Raw genomic sequence first — 19,395 nt, 5'->3', positions numbered from 1 at the left:
TTCACTGGCAACTATATTTTGAAACTGAATAGTGCACCTAGGTCGAAACAGGGAAAACATCCAGTATCACTGTGTTATTCCTCAATTCTGAGGCACAGAACGTCGAAGTGAGAGGTAAAACTGTATCTGGGAAATACTGCACCTAGAAGCAGTTTCACTTTTCCGGTGGGAAATACTTTCCGAGCATGTCTACCAAATAACCTACAATTCCCTATGAAACATCTGCATTTCCCAGACGTTCACCGAGGAAATAACTTAAACCAGTCCATAGCGCCTTGGATTCGGGTTTTTACTGTTTTCGAATTCTCCCGGCGGGCAACATTTACCTTTTTATGATCCGTCTGATTGAGTGATGCATTAATTATCTTACCTGCCCTGCTTGTGGGTTTCTCGTTGCACTTCTCTTTTTTGTCTTTGAAGTCTACTGCAATAAAGAAAAAGAAAGCATGATCAAACAAGCATTGGCAAAGCCAAAAGGTCCGTTGCAACAGTTCCTATTTTTAATTTATGATTGCAAGTATACAGCGAAAAAGTACACAAGTCGCCATCTAAATGTGGCTGCCACATATTGACAATAATATTTTAAATGGAAAAAAAATACTGATATGGCTGTGGTGCTAGTGATGTTTTGTCAAACAGTAAGCGTTTCCGTTGTGCCGTGCATTTTATTATTATTAATATTGTTTATGAAGGAGACAAGGATAATTTAGCACCTAATCAAGCACTCAAATCACAGGCAGCTTCAATTAACAATATTACATTAAATACTTTATCACATATGCTTTAAAAAGGGGTGCAGGCAAAATAAATAGCAGGGGTTAAAATTTAATATACAAATAAATATTATAAAAACACACATTTTGAACCAGATCTGCCAATGAACTTTATTCAGGCAGATATTAACAATGTGCATGCGCTTTGAGCAGTCACTCAAGGTGAAGAGAGCCACTGGATAAAGTAGGCTGACCCATTGCGAGTAGTGCTAGCTGCGCCGCTGAGGCCTTCTACAGCTGCGCCGCTTAGGCCTTCTACAGCTGCGCAGCAAGTAGTGCCAGCTGCACCGTTTAGGCCTTTTTACAGCTGCGCAGCAAGTAGTGCCAGCTGCACCGTTTAGGCCTTTACAGCTGGGCAGCAAGTAGTGCCAGCTGCACCGTTTAGGTCTTTTTCAGCTGCACAACAAGTAGTGCCAGCTGCACCGTTTAGACCTTTTTACAGCTGCGCAGCAAACACTGCCAGCTGCACCGTTCGGGCCCGTCACAGCTGTGCTGCAAGTAGCGCCAGCTGCACTGTTTTTGTCACCTCTTTACTTGGGGTCATTTCTAATTTCTGATTGAGGCAGAACTCTCGATGGTTTGGCAGCAACCTTGACATTATGGTTTCTGATTAGAGTCCATTAGTGGTCCGCTGAGACTATGGGCGTACAATGCGGCTGGTGCCGAATGTGCTTGTGTTTCGGGCTGATGCTATGTACTGTGATTACCAATAGTCACTGGGCGTTCGTCAGTGATCTGCTTTTCCTTGACTAATTGTGCATTGTGATGGTTTTGACAGTGACCCAGTTGGTTCTATCATATGTAATCATGTCCCTTGTAAATATTATCTTGTGCCAGTGGTTTTCATTTACACCTAGATGAAGGGCCCATCAAACACCCACCTCTCTTCCCGAACTACACATTGTCCAGTTTTCCACTCCCAACGCCTGGAATATGTGCCCCCTGTTAATCCCTATACTTCTCATCTGCACTGCTCTCCTAGGTACACCCGTCTCATACCCTCCTAGCACTCTCTCTCCGTCTCTCTACGTCCCCAACATGGCCACCTCTAGAGTTAAGGATGGAATTAACTGTTACAAAATCATCTATCCTCCTGGCCAAACTAAAGCTTCAGCTAAACGATTGAAGCATGAGACTATTGAACGTTTCCCTGATTCCCTTTTTGTTGACCTTTTTTACAATTGTAGTTCTGGGAGGCGCAAAAATGATTTCATTTTCTTCACTCACGACACCCCTTCTTGGTCCAACAGCTTATCTAATTCCCTTATCGTCACCTCCTCCTCCTCTATCCCTCATGGGAAACAACTAAAGATTTCCCCTTCTGCGTATTTCAACGGCTTCCTCACCATCTCAATCTATAACAATGGTACTGTCTTGATCCAAGGCAAAGACACATCTCTCTCTCTCTTTGACCACCTCTTCCCCTCCCTACTCCCCTCCCCTGCGAACAGGTTTTCCCCCGACTCTCCAGCCAACTCCACCCTTTACTCCCTTTCTCCTCCCCTGACCCCCCTACACTCCAATAGGCTGCACCCTCGGGAGGCTCAGGTCGGCCCTCTTCCCTCCCCCTCCCTTGTGCCCTCCTCTCCCTTTCCTCCCACTCCACAGTATGCCCCACCCTTCATCACGTCAGCCTTACCACTAGGCAATACGTTCCTCGTCCAGTCGGCACCGTCTCGGCACCCCAATCTCATCTCGTCCCTCCTATTCCTTTCTGCTACTCCCTTTTTTCAGTCCACCCCTCCGCCAACCTCCCCTCCCGGCTAACTTTCCCTATGCTCCCCTCATCCCTCCCTCTCCCCCTCTTCTCTACCCCCTCCTCTCCTCACCTCTTTCCCCGATTTCTTCACAATCCCATGGCATCTCTTATTTCCCCCCACTCCGCTTACCCCCCTGGTACCCCTTTCCACCCCCCCCCTTCAGGCACAGCAGAACCACTTCCTGTCGTCAACTTCCCTTTCTCCCAACCCCCCCCACTCTACCAGATACCGGCTCCCTCACAGCCACCGCTCCTAGCCAACAGGACCTCTCCAACCACCTCCCCTTTTTTCCGCCCAAACCTCCTACTCTCCTATGTCTCCTCACAGTCCTCCCCTCTCCCTTCTCCCCACCGTCTTGTTCCGCACCCATCCCCCCCTAAACATGTCCATAATTCCTTCCCTTCGTGCAGCGCCATCAAACACAACTCCCCCCTCTCCTCTGATACCCCAACCCCCGCTCTCAACCTCCCCCTCTCCCCACCTATGAACCCTATACCTCAACTCTCCTCCTGTCCTCCCACCTCTCCCTGCCTCCCACCACCTATACCACCCCATCCCTATGCCATCGAGACACCCAACCATCCGTGTTCTGCCCTACTCTCTCTCGAAAATAAGATATGCTCTCTCATCACCTCCATCTCCCAGCTTGTAGCTTCCATTTCACTTTTAAGCTCTAAGATTTCAACTTTCCCATTCTCATCAACTCCTCTGGAAAACTCTCACCTTCCCACGAGAGGCACCTCGACCCCTCACACCATTATAGCCAAGCATAACCTGTCGTCCGCAAACATCGCTCATTCACACAAGCCTTTGAACGCTACCCTTCTTCAACCAGCACCTCCGAGTAACCCAATTACCTACTCCATTCCAACCATCTCCTCTGTCAGAACCAAGCATCCACCCAGACACTCCCGTGCACCCCCATATAGGTATAATATCCCTATCACCCTTCTTTGCCCAAGTGCCCCCGTCACCAAAACAGTCTCGACAGAACTGCGCTGCATGCTCCACAACTGCAGATCTGCAATAAAACACAAATTCGAAAACTCTGATACCATCACCCTTCACAATATTGACCTGCTCTTCTTAACAGAGACCTGGTTCAACGATACCTCTTTCAGGAATGACAGACCTATCAAAGTTGGGGGAGGTGTTGCAGTTATCTTTCGAAACTCCCTTCAACTCAAGGCTTTTCCCATCAGCGCATTCCGCACTTTTGAATGTCTATCTCTTGAGCTTCAACTACACCACCGCTCACCTCTTAGATTCCATGTCATATACCGCCCACCTGGAAGTGGCCCTTCATTTATGGAGGAACTCACTGACTTCATCAGCGACCAATACGCACAAAGTGACAAAGTGACAATCAGACCTTCGTGGGTGACTTCAATCTCCACTGGGGCTCCATGCAAGACTCTTCCGCGAACGGGCTGGCCTCATTCCTCTCTACAAACGATCTCACCCAACACTGCACAGAATCAACACACTCTAAGGGTTCTATCCTGGACCTTGTTATTTCTAAAGCAGGCATGCTTTCTATCGCTACCCCTATTCACGTAGACTGGTCTGATCACCTCCTCATTCCATTCTCTCTTCTCCTAGCACACTCTATCACTCTTGGCCAACCTAAGAGGGCTACCTCCTGGTTCCGTGACGCTAAAAACATTGACACTGCTTCCCTCTGTGAATCAGCTTTGCTGTCACTTCCAAGGCTAGACCCGAACCTAGATGTTGATGATCTCACTTCACAATGCCTCTCAGTCCTTGCAGTCGAAATCAATAGCGTTGCTCCTCTCCAAAGCAAAAAGAAAAGGCCCATTCCCTCAGCACCCTGGTTCAGCAAATCTCTATATGAAGAAAGGAAGCACCTAAGACGCCTGGAGAAACATTGGAGGCAAGAACCCTCCACCGAGAACTTGGCAACGCTTCGTTCAGCAAGATCCGAGTACCACAAGCACATCTTCCTTGGGAAAGCATCACACTTCAGAACCCTCCTTGACTCAGCCAAAAATAGACCCAAAAAACTATTTGATCTCATCAAGACCTCTAACTACTCTCCCCCAACCTCCAAATTGGAGGATTCTACAAAGAAAGCTGCTGATTTCGCTGTATTCTTTGACGAAAAAGTGAAATCACTTGTGGTTCAGGTCGCTCATCCTACCCCTCCAGAGGAGCGCAAATCACTAGTCATCTGGCAGAACTTCGACCCCATCTCTGAAGATGTCCTCCTCAAGTGCATCCTCGAAACAAAGCCCTCCAACCACTCGCTCGACCCCATCCCCAGTGCCATTGCCATTGACTTCTATACCCTTTCTCTTCCCTATTGGACCACTCTGGTCAACCTCTCCCTCTGTCAAGGTTCCCTCCCTGTTCCCTTCAAATCTGGGCAGGTCACCCCTCTGCTTAAAAAACCCACTGCGGATGCGAATGACCTCAACAACTTCCGCCCCATCACTAACCTACCCTTTCTTGCGAAGATCACAGAAAGATGTGTTGCGAAACAACTCTCACGTCATATCAAGGAAAATGATCTTCTTGACAATTTTCAGTCCGGCTTCATCCAAAACTGCAGCACTGAATCTGCCCTGCTGCAAGTGATCGATGACGCGCTGAGAATACTAGACTCGGGGGGGTCTTGTCTTCTAATTCTCCTTGACCTTTCGGCAGCCTTTGACACTGTCAACCACAACACCCTCCTCAACACCCTTCAACAGAGAATGGGCATGGAAGGCACCGTGCTTAAATGGTTTGCTTCTTTCCTTTCTGATAGATCCCAAATGATCAAAATAGAGGACAGTCTCTCACCTCCTTTGGCAGTGGGTCAAGGTGTTCCCCAAGGCTCTATTGTTGCTCCCACATTGTTCAATCTCTAATTGGAACCTCTGGGAAATCTCCTAAGTAAATCTGGGGTCAAATATCACCTCTACGCTGACGACACTCAAATCTACCTCAAGGTTGCCTCCACGCACGATCTCTCTGTCCTAAACTCTACCCTCGACTCCATTCATAACTGGATGTCAACACATCAACTGATCCTGAACCCCTCCAAAACTGAGTTCCTCCTCCTCTCCTCCTCACTCTCTCCTTCCCCGGTGCAATCATGGATGGACCAGATGAATCTGCTGAACACTAATCCCATCATTGTCGACAGCGCAAAATCCCTTGGTGTCATACTCGACACAAAACTCAATCTACTCTCCCACATTAATTCAATTGCAAAGTCTGCCCGATACCAACTGCGCCTTCTTTGGGGGATTCGTCGCTTCTTTCCGGTGCATGACCTCAAAACCCTGGTCCAATCGCTGGTCCTCTCCAGACTGGACTACTGCAATTCTCTTCTGACTGGCCTCCCCAAATCCCACCTATCCCCCCTTAAGTCTGTTCTACATTCAGCAGCTCGTTTCATTTATGGGGCCAAAAGAAGCGACCACATCACTCCCATGTTATCCTCCCTCCGCTGGCTCCCCATCGAGGCGAGAGCTATCTACAAGACTGCCTGCATCACCCATAAAGCCTTGCACTCCTCCTCTCCGCGCTACCTGGCGAATATACTGAAACTCTCTGGAGGCTCTAGACCATCACGAAATGCGGAAAATCTACTGCTTGAACCTCCCACTTTCAAGAAGGAGAGATTGATGGCCCAATCCTTTTCAGGCAGCGCAGTGAGAATCTGGAACTCACTACCGCCTCAGCTCCGGACCACCTCCTCCTCCCAAGCCTTCAAATCTGACCTCAAAGTTCTCCTTCTTCAAAGACATTTCCAAATGTAATTCATGCCCTCTCTGCTATCTGAAGGAATCCCTTCAACTACTGAAAAACCTACTTTATTTGACTATGGAAGTGTCTTCCAAGTGTGTTCTTGTGGTTTGAAAGTCTGCCTCTTATTGCAGTATTGTCCTTCCTCCTGTGTCTGGGACTCGTGGGTGACTTGCACCCGTCACTCTCTCCGGTAACACACTGTTTTCTACCTCCTACATTTGTTTGTTTCGACACCTGCACAAGTGCCACCAGTGCCTACGTAACGTTTGTTCTTGTGCTGGAGTGTCCTCCATATATTGCAGTATTATACCTCTATATTTATTTTGTAAGCTTTTTGTAACCTGCACACGTCACTTTTTCCTCCTGCAATGCACCGTTTGCTACCTCTTGTATTTTGTTGACTCACGATTGTCACTTTTGTAATGCACCGTTTACTACCTCTTATACTTTGTTGGCGCACAATTGTAATTTTGCTTCATTTAATGTAACGTTTGCCTTTGTATTTTGCTCACTTGTAATGTTCTCATGTATCAGTTCTGTTCCTATTGTGAAGCGCTCTGACACCTTCGGGTAAAGTCCGCGCTATATAAAAATGCATAAATAAATAAATAAAAATTGTCTTACGCTTTATGCTGAGGAGAATGGAAACAATCTGTAAATGACATATAAATAGACCAATGGATGAAGTACGCTGGCCATAAAACACTCTATTTATGTATATTATGTATACATTTCTTGGAAAAACAATACTATGGCGAGACAATTAACGTTGCTGCACAGGCCGGACCTAACGAAGGCAGATGACAAAATGATTTACAAATCTGTAGTTGGACGTGAAACACTCACTCCTGTGCTTACGGGTAACGGGGTATCCCCATGCAAATGCAGCCGGGCTCCTGCCTCTACTAAGTACAAATCCCAAATCCTGAATTTGTATCATAACACTGTCAGTGAATTGACAGGAAATATTCAAATAAAGACTAGATTTTGATGGTGTTATTCTGGCTTTTTCAGTGAGGGGACACTGGCAGACATTTAAGAAACGTATTGGGGTTGAGAGTTTGATCTTAAAGGGCCCTTTTACCTCTGAGCTGGAGACCAAAGAGACCAACTTTCAGTCTGTCTGGCAGAACTATTTCTATCAGGTTCTAATGGGGTACCAGGTAGACAGTGACGTTGCCTCAGTGTCAGAGGCTCTGATCATCATGCCACCCTGGTTTGGTTTTAAAACACACATATAATTAGGGGCAGTGAGCCCCTCACACCCTGGAGCATGGCGTCTCGACACCTGCTTAGAGATTTCCAATTTTTACCTGGTTTTACCTTCTCTCCATATCTTCCTATCTCATTTTGTATTCTTATTGTATTCACATCTTCTTCTCTCCTCTAATATATTTCCTCCCTTTCATTCTCTCTTCCTAATCCCCATTTCTGTTGCCCTCTTCTGTTGCTCTTTCCTTATCTCCTCCATCCTTCCTGCTCTCTGTGGCATCCAAATTTCTGGCCCCCTTTCTCTTTCTCTTCCCTTGCCCATTTTGCTCCTTCTTTTTTCCTTTAGCTTTCTCTCTTACAACTACTTCTCCAGTTAAGTCACTTTTTCATTTCTTTCACCCTCTGTTTTCTTTCAACCCTTTGCTTTTGCTGCTCAATTTTGCCTTTTTCTTTTATTCACCCATCCTTCACCCGCGCTCTACTAAAAGCAAGCACGAGCGCCCAGACAGGCTATATGTTTAGAAAAAGTTCTGCACGTGCGACCGCTAAAATAATTGCAGTTAGTGCAGGGCAGGCTGGGATCCCTCCAGAGGCATAACTATCAATGGTGCAGCAACTGCAGTGGAAGAGGGGCTGTAGTGGTACGACTTGTTTAGATTGACATTGTTTTGCATTTGTCCTTTCTTTATTTCATTTATACTTACTAGTTTGTCTGACACTGCATGTACTGCCTCGCGCCATGTTTACTTTTGTTGAGCCTCACAGTTCGGCATTCCTTCTCTATGGTTTCCAAATACAACTCCATTCAGTTGCAGCTTGAAATTCATGGAAGCAGGACATGCAGAAAGTGGGCTCCTGTATCCTGTAATAAACGTCTAACTTGGAAGTACACGCTTACTACCTTCAAGTGTTGTTTCTGGTACACAACGGGGGCCCAGACGCTTGAGAAAGAAACCAACCTTGATTATTGCTATATTTTGCCCACAAGCAGGTCTTGAGGAGGACAGTTTCCTTGCCTGCAGTGGGATCTAGTTACCCTTGCTACACCATTGGTTCCCTCCCACATCTGGAACCCTGTGGTACTGCACTTGCAGCATCACCGAAGCTACGCCCGTGCAGGTGGAAATGTCAAGTCGAACAGTAAGGAAGAACCTTTTTGACAGAGAAAGTTTTTTTTCTGCAACCCCTTTGCCATACTCCCTGGAAGTACATGTTTTCAGCTGATATATTTTACATTAGGCCGACCTTGGTGACATTTAAGACGTCTGCCTCTGTAAGAGGAAAAAGTACCAATACCTAATATTGTTCATAGAGGAGTCAAGCTTCCAATGAGCTCTTTTGCATCCTCTTATGAGGAAACACATTCACATTAGGCACCTGCCTCTTTTTACAATTCACATTTGCACCCACACTCTTAAATCTGAAAAACTGAGTTGTGGGGTACTTCATGCGAGTTTTTCTCTGTATGTTAGTGAATTTCCTATATGAGTAAACTTTCCCCATTGACCAAGCTAAATGCATAACTGATTGCCCCGGTCAGTGCAACCATTTTTGTCAACACCAAAAATCTGTACAAAACACCCGTTTCTCTTCTATATACATTGTTTTCTTGATGTATCCTCAATCAGGTACAAATATCACATAACGAAAGCTGTCATATCATAATATATAACCTGGCACTAACATATAAAACAGGACAAAGTACAACAATCAATCATAAAAATGTTGTGGTAATACAGGTGGTGGTGGTGGTGGGGGGGGGTTCTATGGAAAATGCACCTGTGACAGTAACAAGATAGTGAAAATAAATAATTTATTATTTTCAATGAACCCCTCTTAATACACAATGTGTGTGACTCAATGTAATTGTGCATCTGTGTTTACTCTTGATTTCAGTAAATGGATTTTCATAAATTTGAAGAGCAGTTTATTTGTGTAAGGAGTTTCAAAAGAGATCCAAGACTAGGCTACCAGAAGCCTATTATCTATCATGGCCCTAGAGATAACACTGTCAGGAGAGCAGTCATATTAAGCTTCCATAAATCCTAATAGTTCTATTTAATCATTCTCAGCAATGTCCTATTCAGGGCCTGATTTGATTTTCCTTGATATCTCACTCCAGAATTCTTCTAGTTTTTAAAAACTGCTGAACACAGGGATTAGATCAGAACTGGCAAATGGTACTGCTAGAAATAATCCATAGATTATTACCTATTTAATGTTTTACTTCGGAGATTGCAGTGAGGTCTTCATCGGAGTAAATTTAATGGACTGAGTGGGGCACACCCTGAGGGGACCTGGGCGATGTCAATACTACAACAGACAGTACATCCACTCCTATTACCCATTTCAACAAATCATAAACTATGTGTGGGCCAGCATTTCCCTACCTTCTCACTTGTAAATTCGAGAAACAACTCCCCCATGCCACAGGTGAGTATTGTACAATACTTTTCTAAGAAATCAAGGTAGTGTCCCCCACGTGACACTATGTTATCTTACACATCAATCACTCACTTATTTACAACTCGCCCATTCAACCTGAATGACCGAACCCAATTACATGTAATAATATAAGATTTTATTAATATAGTAGTATGATTTTCTTTTAAAACAGTGCTCATTGTAAAATCTAAAATCCCAACCTGACAAATTCTAATAGTCAATCACAAAAATATCTCTTAGTATATCAACAGGCAAAATATACACATCAATGTACATGAATTAAAATCACATCAAATCATCCATATCGCCTTAAAAAAGCACAAAGATATCTGGCATATGTTAATCTCTATGTACATATAAAATAAACAAAACCATAGAGTTGTCGATGTGGCGTTTCGGTGAATGAAACTCGATAGGGCCACCTTCCTCAGGACTTTAATTACATGACAACAGTAATCTGTTTGTTGTTATTCACAGAATCTCTAATTATTTGTAGATTCCGAGCCGTGTTGAAATCTTTACTGGGTGGCCCTTTTTTATTGTATTTGGCCCCTGTGGATAGGGTCCCGGGCCTATTAAAGATCAGGGAGAGGGGCTACATGCTCCTCTCCCTTTATATTTTGCTCCAAGAAGGCTGGAGAGGGTAAGCAGCCCGCTCCCACTTCTATTCTATTTGGGCCCGCCTGATGCAGGCTTTACATCATGGGTTTGAGCAGTGAGCTCTTGCACACATTTATAACACATATAAAAACAACTTCTTACCCTATGAGACGTCAAATAACAGTATTCTTTGGTAAACATCGTTTATCACGAAGTTTTTACAACGCGGTACCTTTAGCACGCATCCCTTACAACGCAAGTCGTTACCACGACTTGCGCTGAAGGGCGCTAAAGGATTTAAAATAGTAAATTTACTATCCAAACACCTTCCCTAGGGTCCACGGGGACTGGTGTTAGAATAGTAAATTATACTATTCGAAATCCATGCCCCCCAACGCAAGTCGTGGTAACGACTTGCGTTGTAAGGAATGCGTGGTAAAGGGATGCGTTGTGACGGTACGCATTGTACCGTCTTACATCCGTATTCTTTCACTGGCTCCAACAAGAAGTTATCTAGCAAAATGTTTTGGTGTGGCGTTTACCATCATATGCCATTAACATGATCTTTCTATATTTAACTCTGATCTGTTATATTATGTGTATTTTTAAAGTGTGCCATCACCTGTGCGGATGTCCTGGCACTGAGCAGGTGTGTGTGCCTAGCAATGTATGAGGGAACCCTGCATACATTTCTCACGCATGCCTTTATTCCGCAGTCACGACCGCGACAGTGACATTACCACGCGTTCTTTTACCACGCAAGTCATACAATGACCTGCTCTGTTCACTGGCCAACATATCATTCTGCTCTGCATAGAAGTACTATATGTTCATTGCCCCAATGCAATTCGGACCAAATCGGTCCTTCTTCAGCAGGACACTTAAAGCAAATGAATACTACCAATAAATTAAAAAAAACTTTATGGAAGGCTCATAAAAAGGTGCCCAGTTTTTGCTCTCTCTAGATGATTTCTAAGACTTGAAAATGTAATTGACTGATGTTATGGTTATGCTCACGCCAATGCATGGCTACACTGGATTTGAAATTGTTGTTTCTTTTTTTTTTATTTCACAAATTTTTATTAAGAAAATTATATATACATACAGTGCAGTCTCGGTGTTTCAATATACCGAGGGTGGTTCAGCGTGGTTTACAGTGGTTTCTTCGCATATGCGTATGAGACTGTTTGGTATATACGATTAAGCACTTGCATTTGCATTCCCTCCTTCGCTGACCTTGTGTAGAAACCAGAAAGAAAGAAAGAAAGAAAAAGAAAAGGAAGCAAGAAAAACCCAAGGGGGGGGGGTGTGGGGGGGGATCTCTGTCAGCTGATTTTCGCTTGTGATCGGGGACTTTTTACGGAGGTTTGAGGGTGAGCATGTGTTCGTCTAGTGCTCTCCACATTCCCCCCCCTGAGTGGTGGTTCGGTGAGTGGTGTGAGGCTATGTTGTCTGCCCCTCTCAAGAAGGTGATCCAGGTTAGCCAGCCTTTGAAGGTGGCCTTCCTGGTGTCCTTCCAGTTCATGAGGATCATTTTCACCGCTGATGTTAAGAGGAGGTCCATCAGGTCTCTATCGTCTTTGGCTTTCGGGGTCGGGGCTAATGCTGTCGCGGTGATTTCAGTGATGCTGCCTTGTAACGTTTGGCCAGTCATTTCAGAGATGAATTGCCTTATCTGGATCCATAATTTTCTGACCTTGGAGCAGTGTAGGATTAGGTGTTCCAGGTCCCCTTTCTCTTTGTGGCAGTTCCAGCATTTGTCGTTTTCTCTAATACAGGCAGCTGCCAGATGGGCTGGAGTCCAGAACGCTCTGTGCATCAGCCAGTACGAAATTGTTGTTTCTGATGTTGCTTTTGTGTTCAGAAATGTGAGTCTTTATTTTTCTTTCCATTTTGCTGATGTACAACAGTCCACAAGGCCATTTCACAGAGTATATACAGTTTTTGGTATCACATGTGGTAGAGTGTTTTAAGGTAACACCTTGTACTGTCATGGGATGTGTCACTACATTCCCTTCTATAATGTTATTGCAATGTATACAGTTATAGCATTTCCTTGTTCCTTTCCAAAACATTTTCTATCGCACAAGACGACTCATTAAAATTTCCTTGATATTGTAAAACCTTTTGTAGGCAAACATAGGCTTTCCCATCTTTTCTGAAGAACTTTTTAATGTGAGTACTCACAGTTGAAAATATTGATATCAAAACCGGTCCAGTTGAAACTGCTTTCTGGTGTTAACCGGTCCAGTTGAAACTGCTTTCTGGTGTTGACATAACAAATCTTGTCTTTTGCTATTTGTTACTATATGTTCAGCCAAAGTCAACACACTTGCAGGATATCTGCCTGAGGCAAAACAAATAACTGATGTCACCCACACACAATCTTAATCTTATTCAGTTTACTTGGGCCCTCATTACACCTGGCCTGTAAATATTCCTATTATGTTTGGGCCCAGTCATCGTTAGGCGTAATAGGTGAGGTATTTACCACAAGTGGTAAATACCATTATTACAGTGTTTGCACAGTGATCATAATTTAGTCCTGCACCTGCAATCAGGGCCTACTGTGGATGACTACAGCCCATACATACCTAGATACAACAAAGTTAACATAAAAATATCAGAATTGTGAATAGCAGTTGACGAGTCCAGAGAAATATCCACCATCCAACAGACATTCATATAATGGAATATAGATAACGTCTCCCCAAACTAAGGTTTTTAAAGGAATTTCTAAGTTTTTATTTTACATACATTACATGGTTATCTTAATATCCATATAACAAAAGATTTTCAGCATTTATTTTCTGTTTTTGGTGGTATACTTTGGACTGAGTGAAGAAGGTGTGGGCATAAGGATTTTTTCAGAGAATGGGCAGTGCTATGCACTATGGCCATCCATAACAATACTGTACTTAGGGTTCTTCTCTCTTGTGAGTTCCCTGGTCTTACTTCGGGATGTTTCAACAACAATGGCAAGTATTTGCAGGTCACCCAGGGCAAAAAGAAGGCAAATCTAATGCCCTTAGTATCACTTGGCCAAATGTGACATGGTGTCATGGGTCAAAGTAGGTATCCATGTATCAGCATGCTGCAGAGGTCTTTAAAGGCAAAAATCAAAGGTCAATTCCTAGTTGCATAAATTAGGCCTAAATAAAAGTTAAAATATGGTGGCTTAATTAGAAAAATCCCTGAATTTCATGATAAGCCAAATTTGCAAAATCTTGCTTTGCGAAATTTTGCATAACCACATAATGAACTGAGTTTTCAAACAGGTCCCCATCTTCATTCTTGTTGGCCTGGCTTCAGCCCAAACAGGCCAATCAGAGTCTCCAGCACGCAGCGGCGACGGCTCAACGCTGCCTCTATCGCGCCAAACCCACGCATGGACCGCTGGTAGAATTATGAGTTGTAAAAGCACAACTTGTAATACAGTTGGCAGCCGTTTGGTTTTTCCCATGACGATGCCTTGAAAACAGGCACCACAATGGGAACGCCCAAAACGTTCCAGCATGGCATAGATGGTGCTATGCTGGAACTGGGGGGAATACAGACAGGAGGTACATGTGGTACCCACCTGAATGTATCCCCATGGCCGGGGCATGGGGCCCTGTAGGACCCCCTTTGTTCCTGCACCGCCAGCCTTTTCATGGCAGGGATCCACCATTAAAAGGCTGGCGGTCCAGGAACTCAAAATATGCTGAGCTCGACTGCTCAGCATGATGCGTTGTGGCACTGCTGCGCCACTGCCAGGGAACGACTGTTCCCTGGCGCAGTAAGTCGTTCCCTGGCGCAGTAGGCGGTCCACCGCTGTTACCGACTAACAAAGTCGTAATCTGCAAAACAGTGGACTGCCACTCCTGAGCCACCGAGAGTCTGGTGGTCACAAGACCGCCAGACTCATAATCAGGCCCTTAGCTTTTCTCCTTCCTTTCCCTCTCTCTCTCCTTTTCTGCCAGTTCCCTTTCTCTTGTCTGATGCCACTCTTTCTATCTATCCTTTCACGCCTCCTAATCTGCTTGAGTGGCTCATTTCAGCTGCCTCCTCTTAAACTCTTTGTCCTTCTCATCCTCCCAAGCTGTTTGTTTCTAGAGCTGGAGCCTAGAGTAGGCCTAACCCTCATAATGGAGAAATATCAAGGAAAATGGACAAGGTGGCGCCTAGAAGTAGGGTATAGGGAATGTGTCAAGGATATTTTAAGGGACACCCTAGTCAATAGTGTAGAGGAAGTGTGTTATAAATGGCTTTGAGAACCTGTGATTACAGTGCTCTCCTGTGGGGTCTCTTCCATAGATCTCTCCCCATGAGAATCCTGCAGCCGTCTACCCTGCTACTACCAATCCTCTATCATAAAACCTACTTTAACTAATATGATCTTGGGACCGTCCGCCTTCTATCCCAACACATTTCTTTTCATGTCTGTAGGGGCAGTTTTTGCACTTCTGATTTTTCCCATTTTTATTTGCTATTAGCATTTATTGAAACTAGAATCTACTAATCTGTCTCTGCTAGTCAGCAATTGTAAGAACTAGTTGGAGGGCCACTGGGCAAATACAAGCTACTTGCTTCAGATTTGTCAATTTGGGATTTTAGTTTGGATGAATAGCCTTGGTCCAATGGATACAAGATTGGTCACCAAGTGCACCCTTTTAGCACTTGAATCTTAAAGTAGCTTCAAACATAAGGCTTGCTCAAGGTAGTGGTATGGGGTAGAAACTCAGAACTCAGTAAGCATATTTATAGTTGTTAATAAATCGAGGTCCAGCTAGTTCCTACCATGAATGTGAATAACTGGCAACTCTCCAGTGACAATAATCCCATGGATCTTGTTAATTGATCTTGTACCTCTTGCTAACCAAATAATCACTGAGTGGTATACACTCTGATATAAAAATCAATATAGGCAAACCTTATGGCTTACCAAGGAGTCAGACTGACTCCTTCAAGACAGAGTTCTTTAATGATACTGCTGTCCTTCTTGAATTTCATAAGAATGATCAGTCTATGGTCAAAGAACTCACACTGCATGCAATATATGAAATACAGCTAAACGTAACATGGCCTTGAGAAACAAACTGCACTTTCTGCACAGGATAATAAGTTGACCTCACAGTCTTCATGCTAAAACAAAACCAAAGGGCAAGTATTTAGGGCCAGATGTAGGTAAATATATTTTACCGACTCATAAATACCGAATTTTACCGATTCGGTATTTATGAATCGGTAAAATATAAGGAGGGAGATGTAGGTAAATCCAGATGTGGATTTACCGAATCTGTAAAAGTCGGTTTTACCGATTCGGTAAATACCGACCGGTAATGCCCATTCATTCCTATGGGCTTTGGAGCTTACCGAATCGGTAAATACCGAATTTCACAAGGGTGCAGGGGGTGTCACTTTGACACCCTCTAGCACCCCCAAAACAGGTTCGGGTGCCATGTGACAGGCATACCTGCCCTAAGGGCAGGTCTGCCTGTCATATGGCACAGGTGTGCATGCACACATGTGCATGCACACCGGAATCGGTATTTTACCATCAAATTGAATTTGATGGTAAAATACCGATTCGGTAAGGCTTGTGGGACTCAGAAGAGTCCCACCTACATATCAAATTTACAGATTCGGTAAAAATACCGATTCGGTATTTTACAGAATCGGTAAATTTACCGATAGGTAAATTTACCGATTCTGTAAAAATATGCCCCCTACATCTCAAATTCGATTTACCGGTCGGTAACGGCCGAATTCGGCCATTACCGACCGGTAAATGCCTACCTACATCTGGCCCTTGGTGTTCAAGAGCCCTTAAAAAGACATATGGAAATTGTAACTTATTATCAAAAGAAGATTTTGGAGCAGGAAATAGTTTCATAGCAACTGGGGACTCACTACAGCCTTCACGATCAGCTCTGACAACCTTCACCCAATTGTCTTGCATGATACTGCTAAAATAAATACTATTTAAAGAGGTTTGTGGTAAAGTTCTTACAAGAGTAAATGCTTAATGTGGCAAACTGTAGCCCTATCCAATGTATACAATGATAGCCCAGCTATATGTATCAACAGGACAGAGAGCTGAGGTGCAAGGTCAAATTGATTTGAAAACTTCTCACAAACCACTTTAACTTGGGAAAGCACACGTCTTGATCTAATCAGCCCTATCCAGGCTAACTAATCACAGGAGGGAGCAATTAAGGCAATTTATTAAGTTATAGCTCAATTTAGGAGCACCGTCACCCCATTTAGCAGCACCCCACAAAATTAGATGCTCTTTGCCCTAATAATGCCAAATTGGCTGTTTCAAGTGAAGATGCGGAGAAACATCTGTTGTTGCATTCTATCTGCAAGCCATCTCAAGGAGATGCTGAGGCACAGATACTTGAATACTTGAAAGATGAGGTCTAATGCCTCTTTTGAAGCAGTTTATTATTTTGTCTTCCCCTATAATTGCTCCATTTTCATTTCTCTCTCTCTCTTGCAGGAGCGCTCTTAATCACATGGACCACCTAAGGAGAAGCAAGCATGACTACACACAATTGTGTTGGGATTTCTCCAGGGTTGAGGGAGATATGAAGGAGGTGTTTCGACAGGTGCTTCAGAGCGGCAGAGCAAGTTAGGGAAAATTAATAAATGTAGTCAAAAGAGGTCTTCATAAGTATATCTGTTTTTCTTTTTTCTACAAGATTGTAATTGAAGGTAACTGGTCTTTTTCCTTTTTTGTTAGAACTTAATAGTTGACTCTAAGGAAAAATTGCTAGATGGAATGTCAATGGGCTCGGTGGGAAGAGGAAATGAGAAGCATTTTGATGAATCTCAAGAAAACACAGGCTGAGATCATTCTGTTCAGGAAACACACATACCTCATTCCCAAAGAAAGATTGTGAAAGCCTTAGCATGAGAGAGGCAATGGTTACTTCACAAGGATCTACTATCTGGGGAACTGCGACAGTGGTAAAGTAAGTTAACTTTTTGACTACTGGAAAACAGATTACAGATCATAAGTGAAGATGGACAATAGCAGACTAAGCATTCCTTTCAGGGGATGGCATAATCTGGCTTTTACGTCTCCGGCCAAAACATTGATAGCTCTGCAGCTTTCTATGAGCTCAACCCTACTCCGCTGATTTGTGACATTTTCTAAGAAAACCGTTTACGCATACTCCAGTGTACCTGTGGATACACCTACAATTAGACTCTAGCAATTCTTTCTTTTCTTTTAAGAATCTTTCTTATTCTTGCTTTGACAGTTTGCTATGGATTTTTGTATCCCAGATTATGAAATTAAGGTAGCCTCAGTGTGCAGTCACTTACGTGTTTTTTCTTAAGGGCATCTGCCTTTTGGGGTGCGCTCTGGACTCACATGAGAAAGGGCTGAACTTTAATGGAGAACTACTCAGTGACCTGGAGTTTGTGCAGTGCTTTCCAGCCAGGATCCTAGTCTTTGTTTCTGACAACTGTGGATCTCCTGATTCTCATAATGTCATCTTATTTCATAAGCCTGTTTTCTAAATTGGACTGAAAAGAAGAACTAGTGAGACACCTCTGGATCTGATGATGACTGAGCTGTTGGTTCGACTGGATGTGGAATATCTAGCTTCTACCTTTGCTGATCCAAAGAGATTTCTGCTAACTAACATTCTGGTCTGTAATGGCGACAGCTGCATAAATCAAAGTCAATTTCCAGAGTGAAGCCAGAGGCATGAGATGTGATGACCCAGAATTTACAAAGACTTTGTGCTGGTGCTAGCACAACAGAAAGTGTCACAAGATGGCCCAAAGTGGTGAGCTTATTAATTATCTAGGGCAAAGGTGGACTTTTCAAAATGTAGAAACTGCTCTGCACCACTTTGTGCCGCTACGCATTAACGGGCAGTACTAGAGAAGATCAACAAAAACAACCATGGGTTTGGACACAAAGCACAGTCCTCCAATGCAGCCAGACTAGGATTTCTGCCAAAAACTATTGCTTACTTAAAACAGAGAAATGTATTAATTAAAAACAAAACATTGCATGTGTGCCGGCACACACAGCCCACATGCAATGTACGGGAACATCCAGAATGTGTTTATGCATAGTAATTTGTATTGAAAGGGTATGCTTCCAATACAAACCTTATACTAGACCGCCTCAGCACTGTGGTGCAAGGTTGTGCATCACGCAAGGCATCCTGCTCGTAAGTCATCACAGAGGACAACACCGGCAGGAGATCAATCGTTGAAGATATAGCACAGTGCTGCATTTCCCTCATTGTACTACGCAAGACAGTAAAGTTGGATGCTGCCCTGCGTTCCTTGAAAAATTTGTAGATCTGGGCTTGCTAGCTTTCAACTAGACATTTAAATATCATACAATCTCGTTAAGGTCACAATCACATAGAACATTGAAAGCATTACAGAGCTTGTTTAGGATCGTTGAAGATGACATGCAAGGTACAACTGTGCCGATGTTGGAGACAATCTAAATCTTGTGACAGATGTAAGGTCTATATTTAGGCAATTAAGTTAAATAAGAAAAGCCTATTGTATAAAACGGGTCACTTTAACTTGATGTAGATTTTATGAGCCACATGTATCAAGAGTTTTTACATTCATTTGCGAATGCAAAAAATGCTCTTGACATGTATCAAATCCAATTTTGCGATTCGGTAAACTGTTACCGAAACGCAAAATAGATTTGTGATTCGGTATTTGGAAGCGGCGTGTTTGGGGTGTCCATTCCAAACACCAAATTGTAATGGTATGTATGAATGTTTTGTGACCATGAATGTGGTCGCAAAACATCTGCATTTTACCACCTACTTCAAGTAGGTGGTAACCCGTCCACAAACAGGAAGGGGTCCCCA

The 19,395-nt window shown here is 43.7% G+C and overlaps 1 protein-coding gene across 1 annotated transcript in view; it reads left to right on the top strand.

Moving 5' to 3' along the window:
- Nucleotides 1-17,182, top strand: part of LOC144762967 (uncharacterized) — a 136,747-nt gene extending 119,565 nt beyond the window's left edge. The window contains exon 3 of the mRNA XM_078648280.1: nt 17,034-17,182. Coding sequence (XP_078504406.1) covers nt 17,034-17,169 — 136 coding nt within the window. The 3' untranslated portion in view covers nt 17,170-17,182. The remainder of the gene's footprint in view (nt 1-17,033) is intronic.
- The last annotated feature ends 2,213 nt before the right edge of the window (nt 17,183-19,395 follow it).

This window comes from Lissotriton helveticus, chromosome 6 (genome assembly GCF_964261635.1).
Source record: "Lissotriton helveticus chromosome 6, aLisHel1.1, whole genome shotgun sequence".
Classification (NCBI taxonomy): domain Eukaryota; kingdom Metazoa; phylum Chordata; class Amphibia; order Caudata; family Salamandridae; genus Lissotriton; species Lissotriton helveticus.
This window is presented reverse-complemented; position numbering and strand designations above follow the sequence as displayed.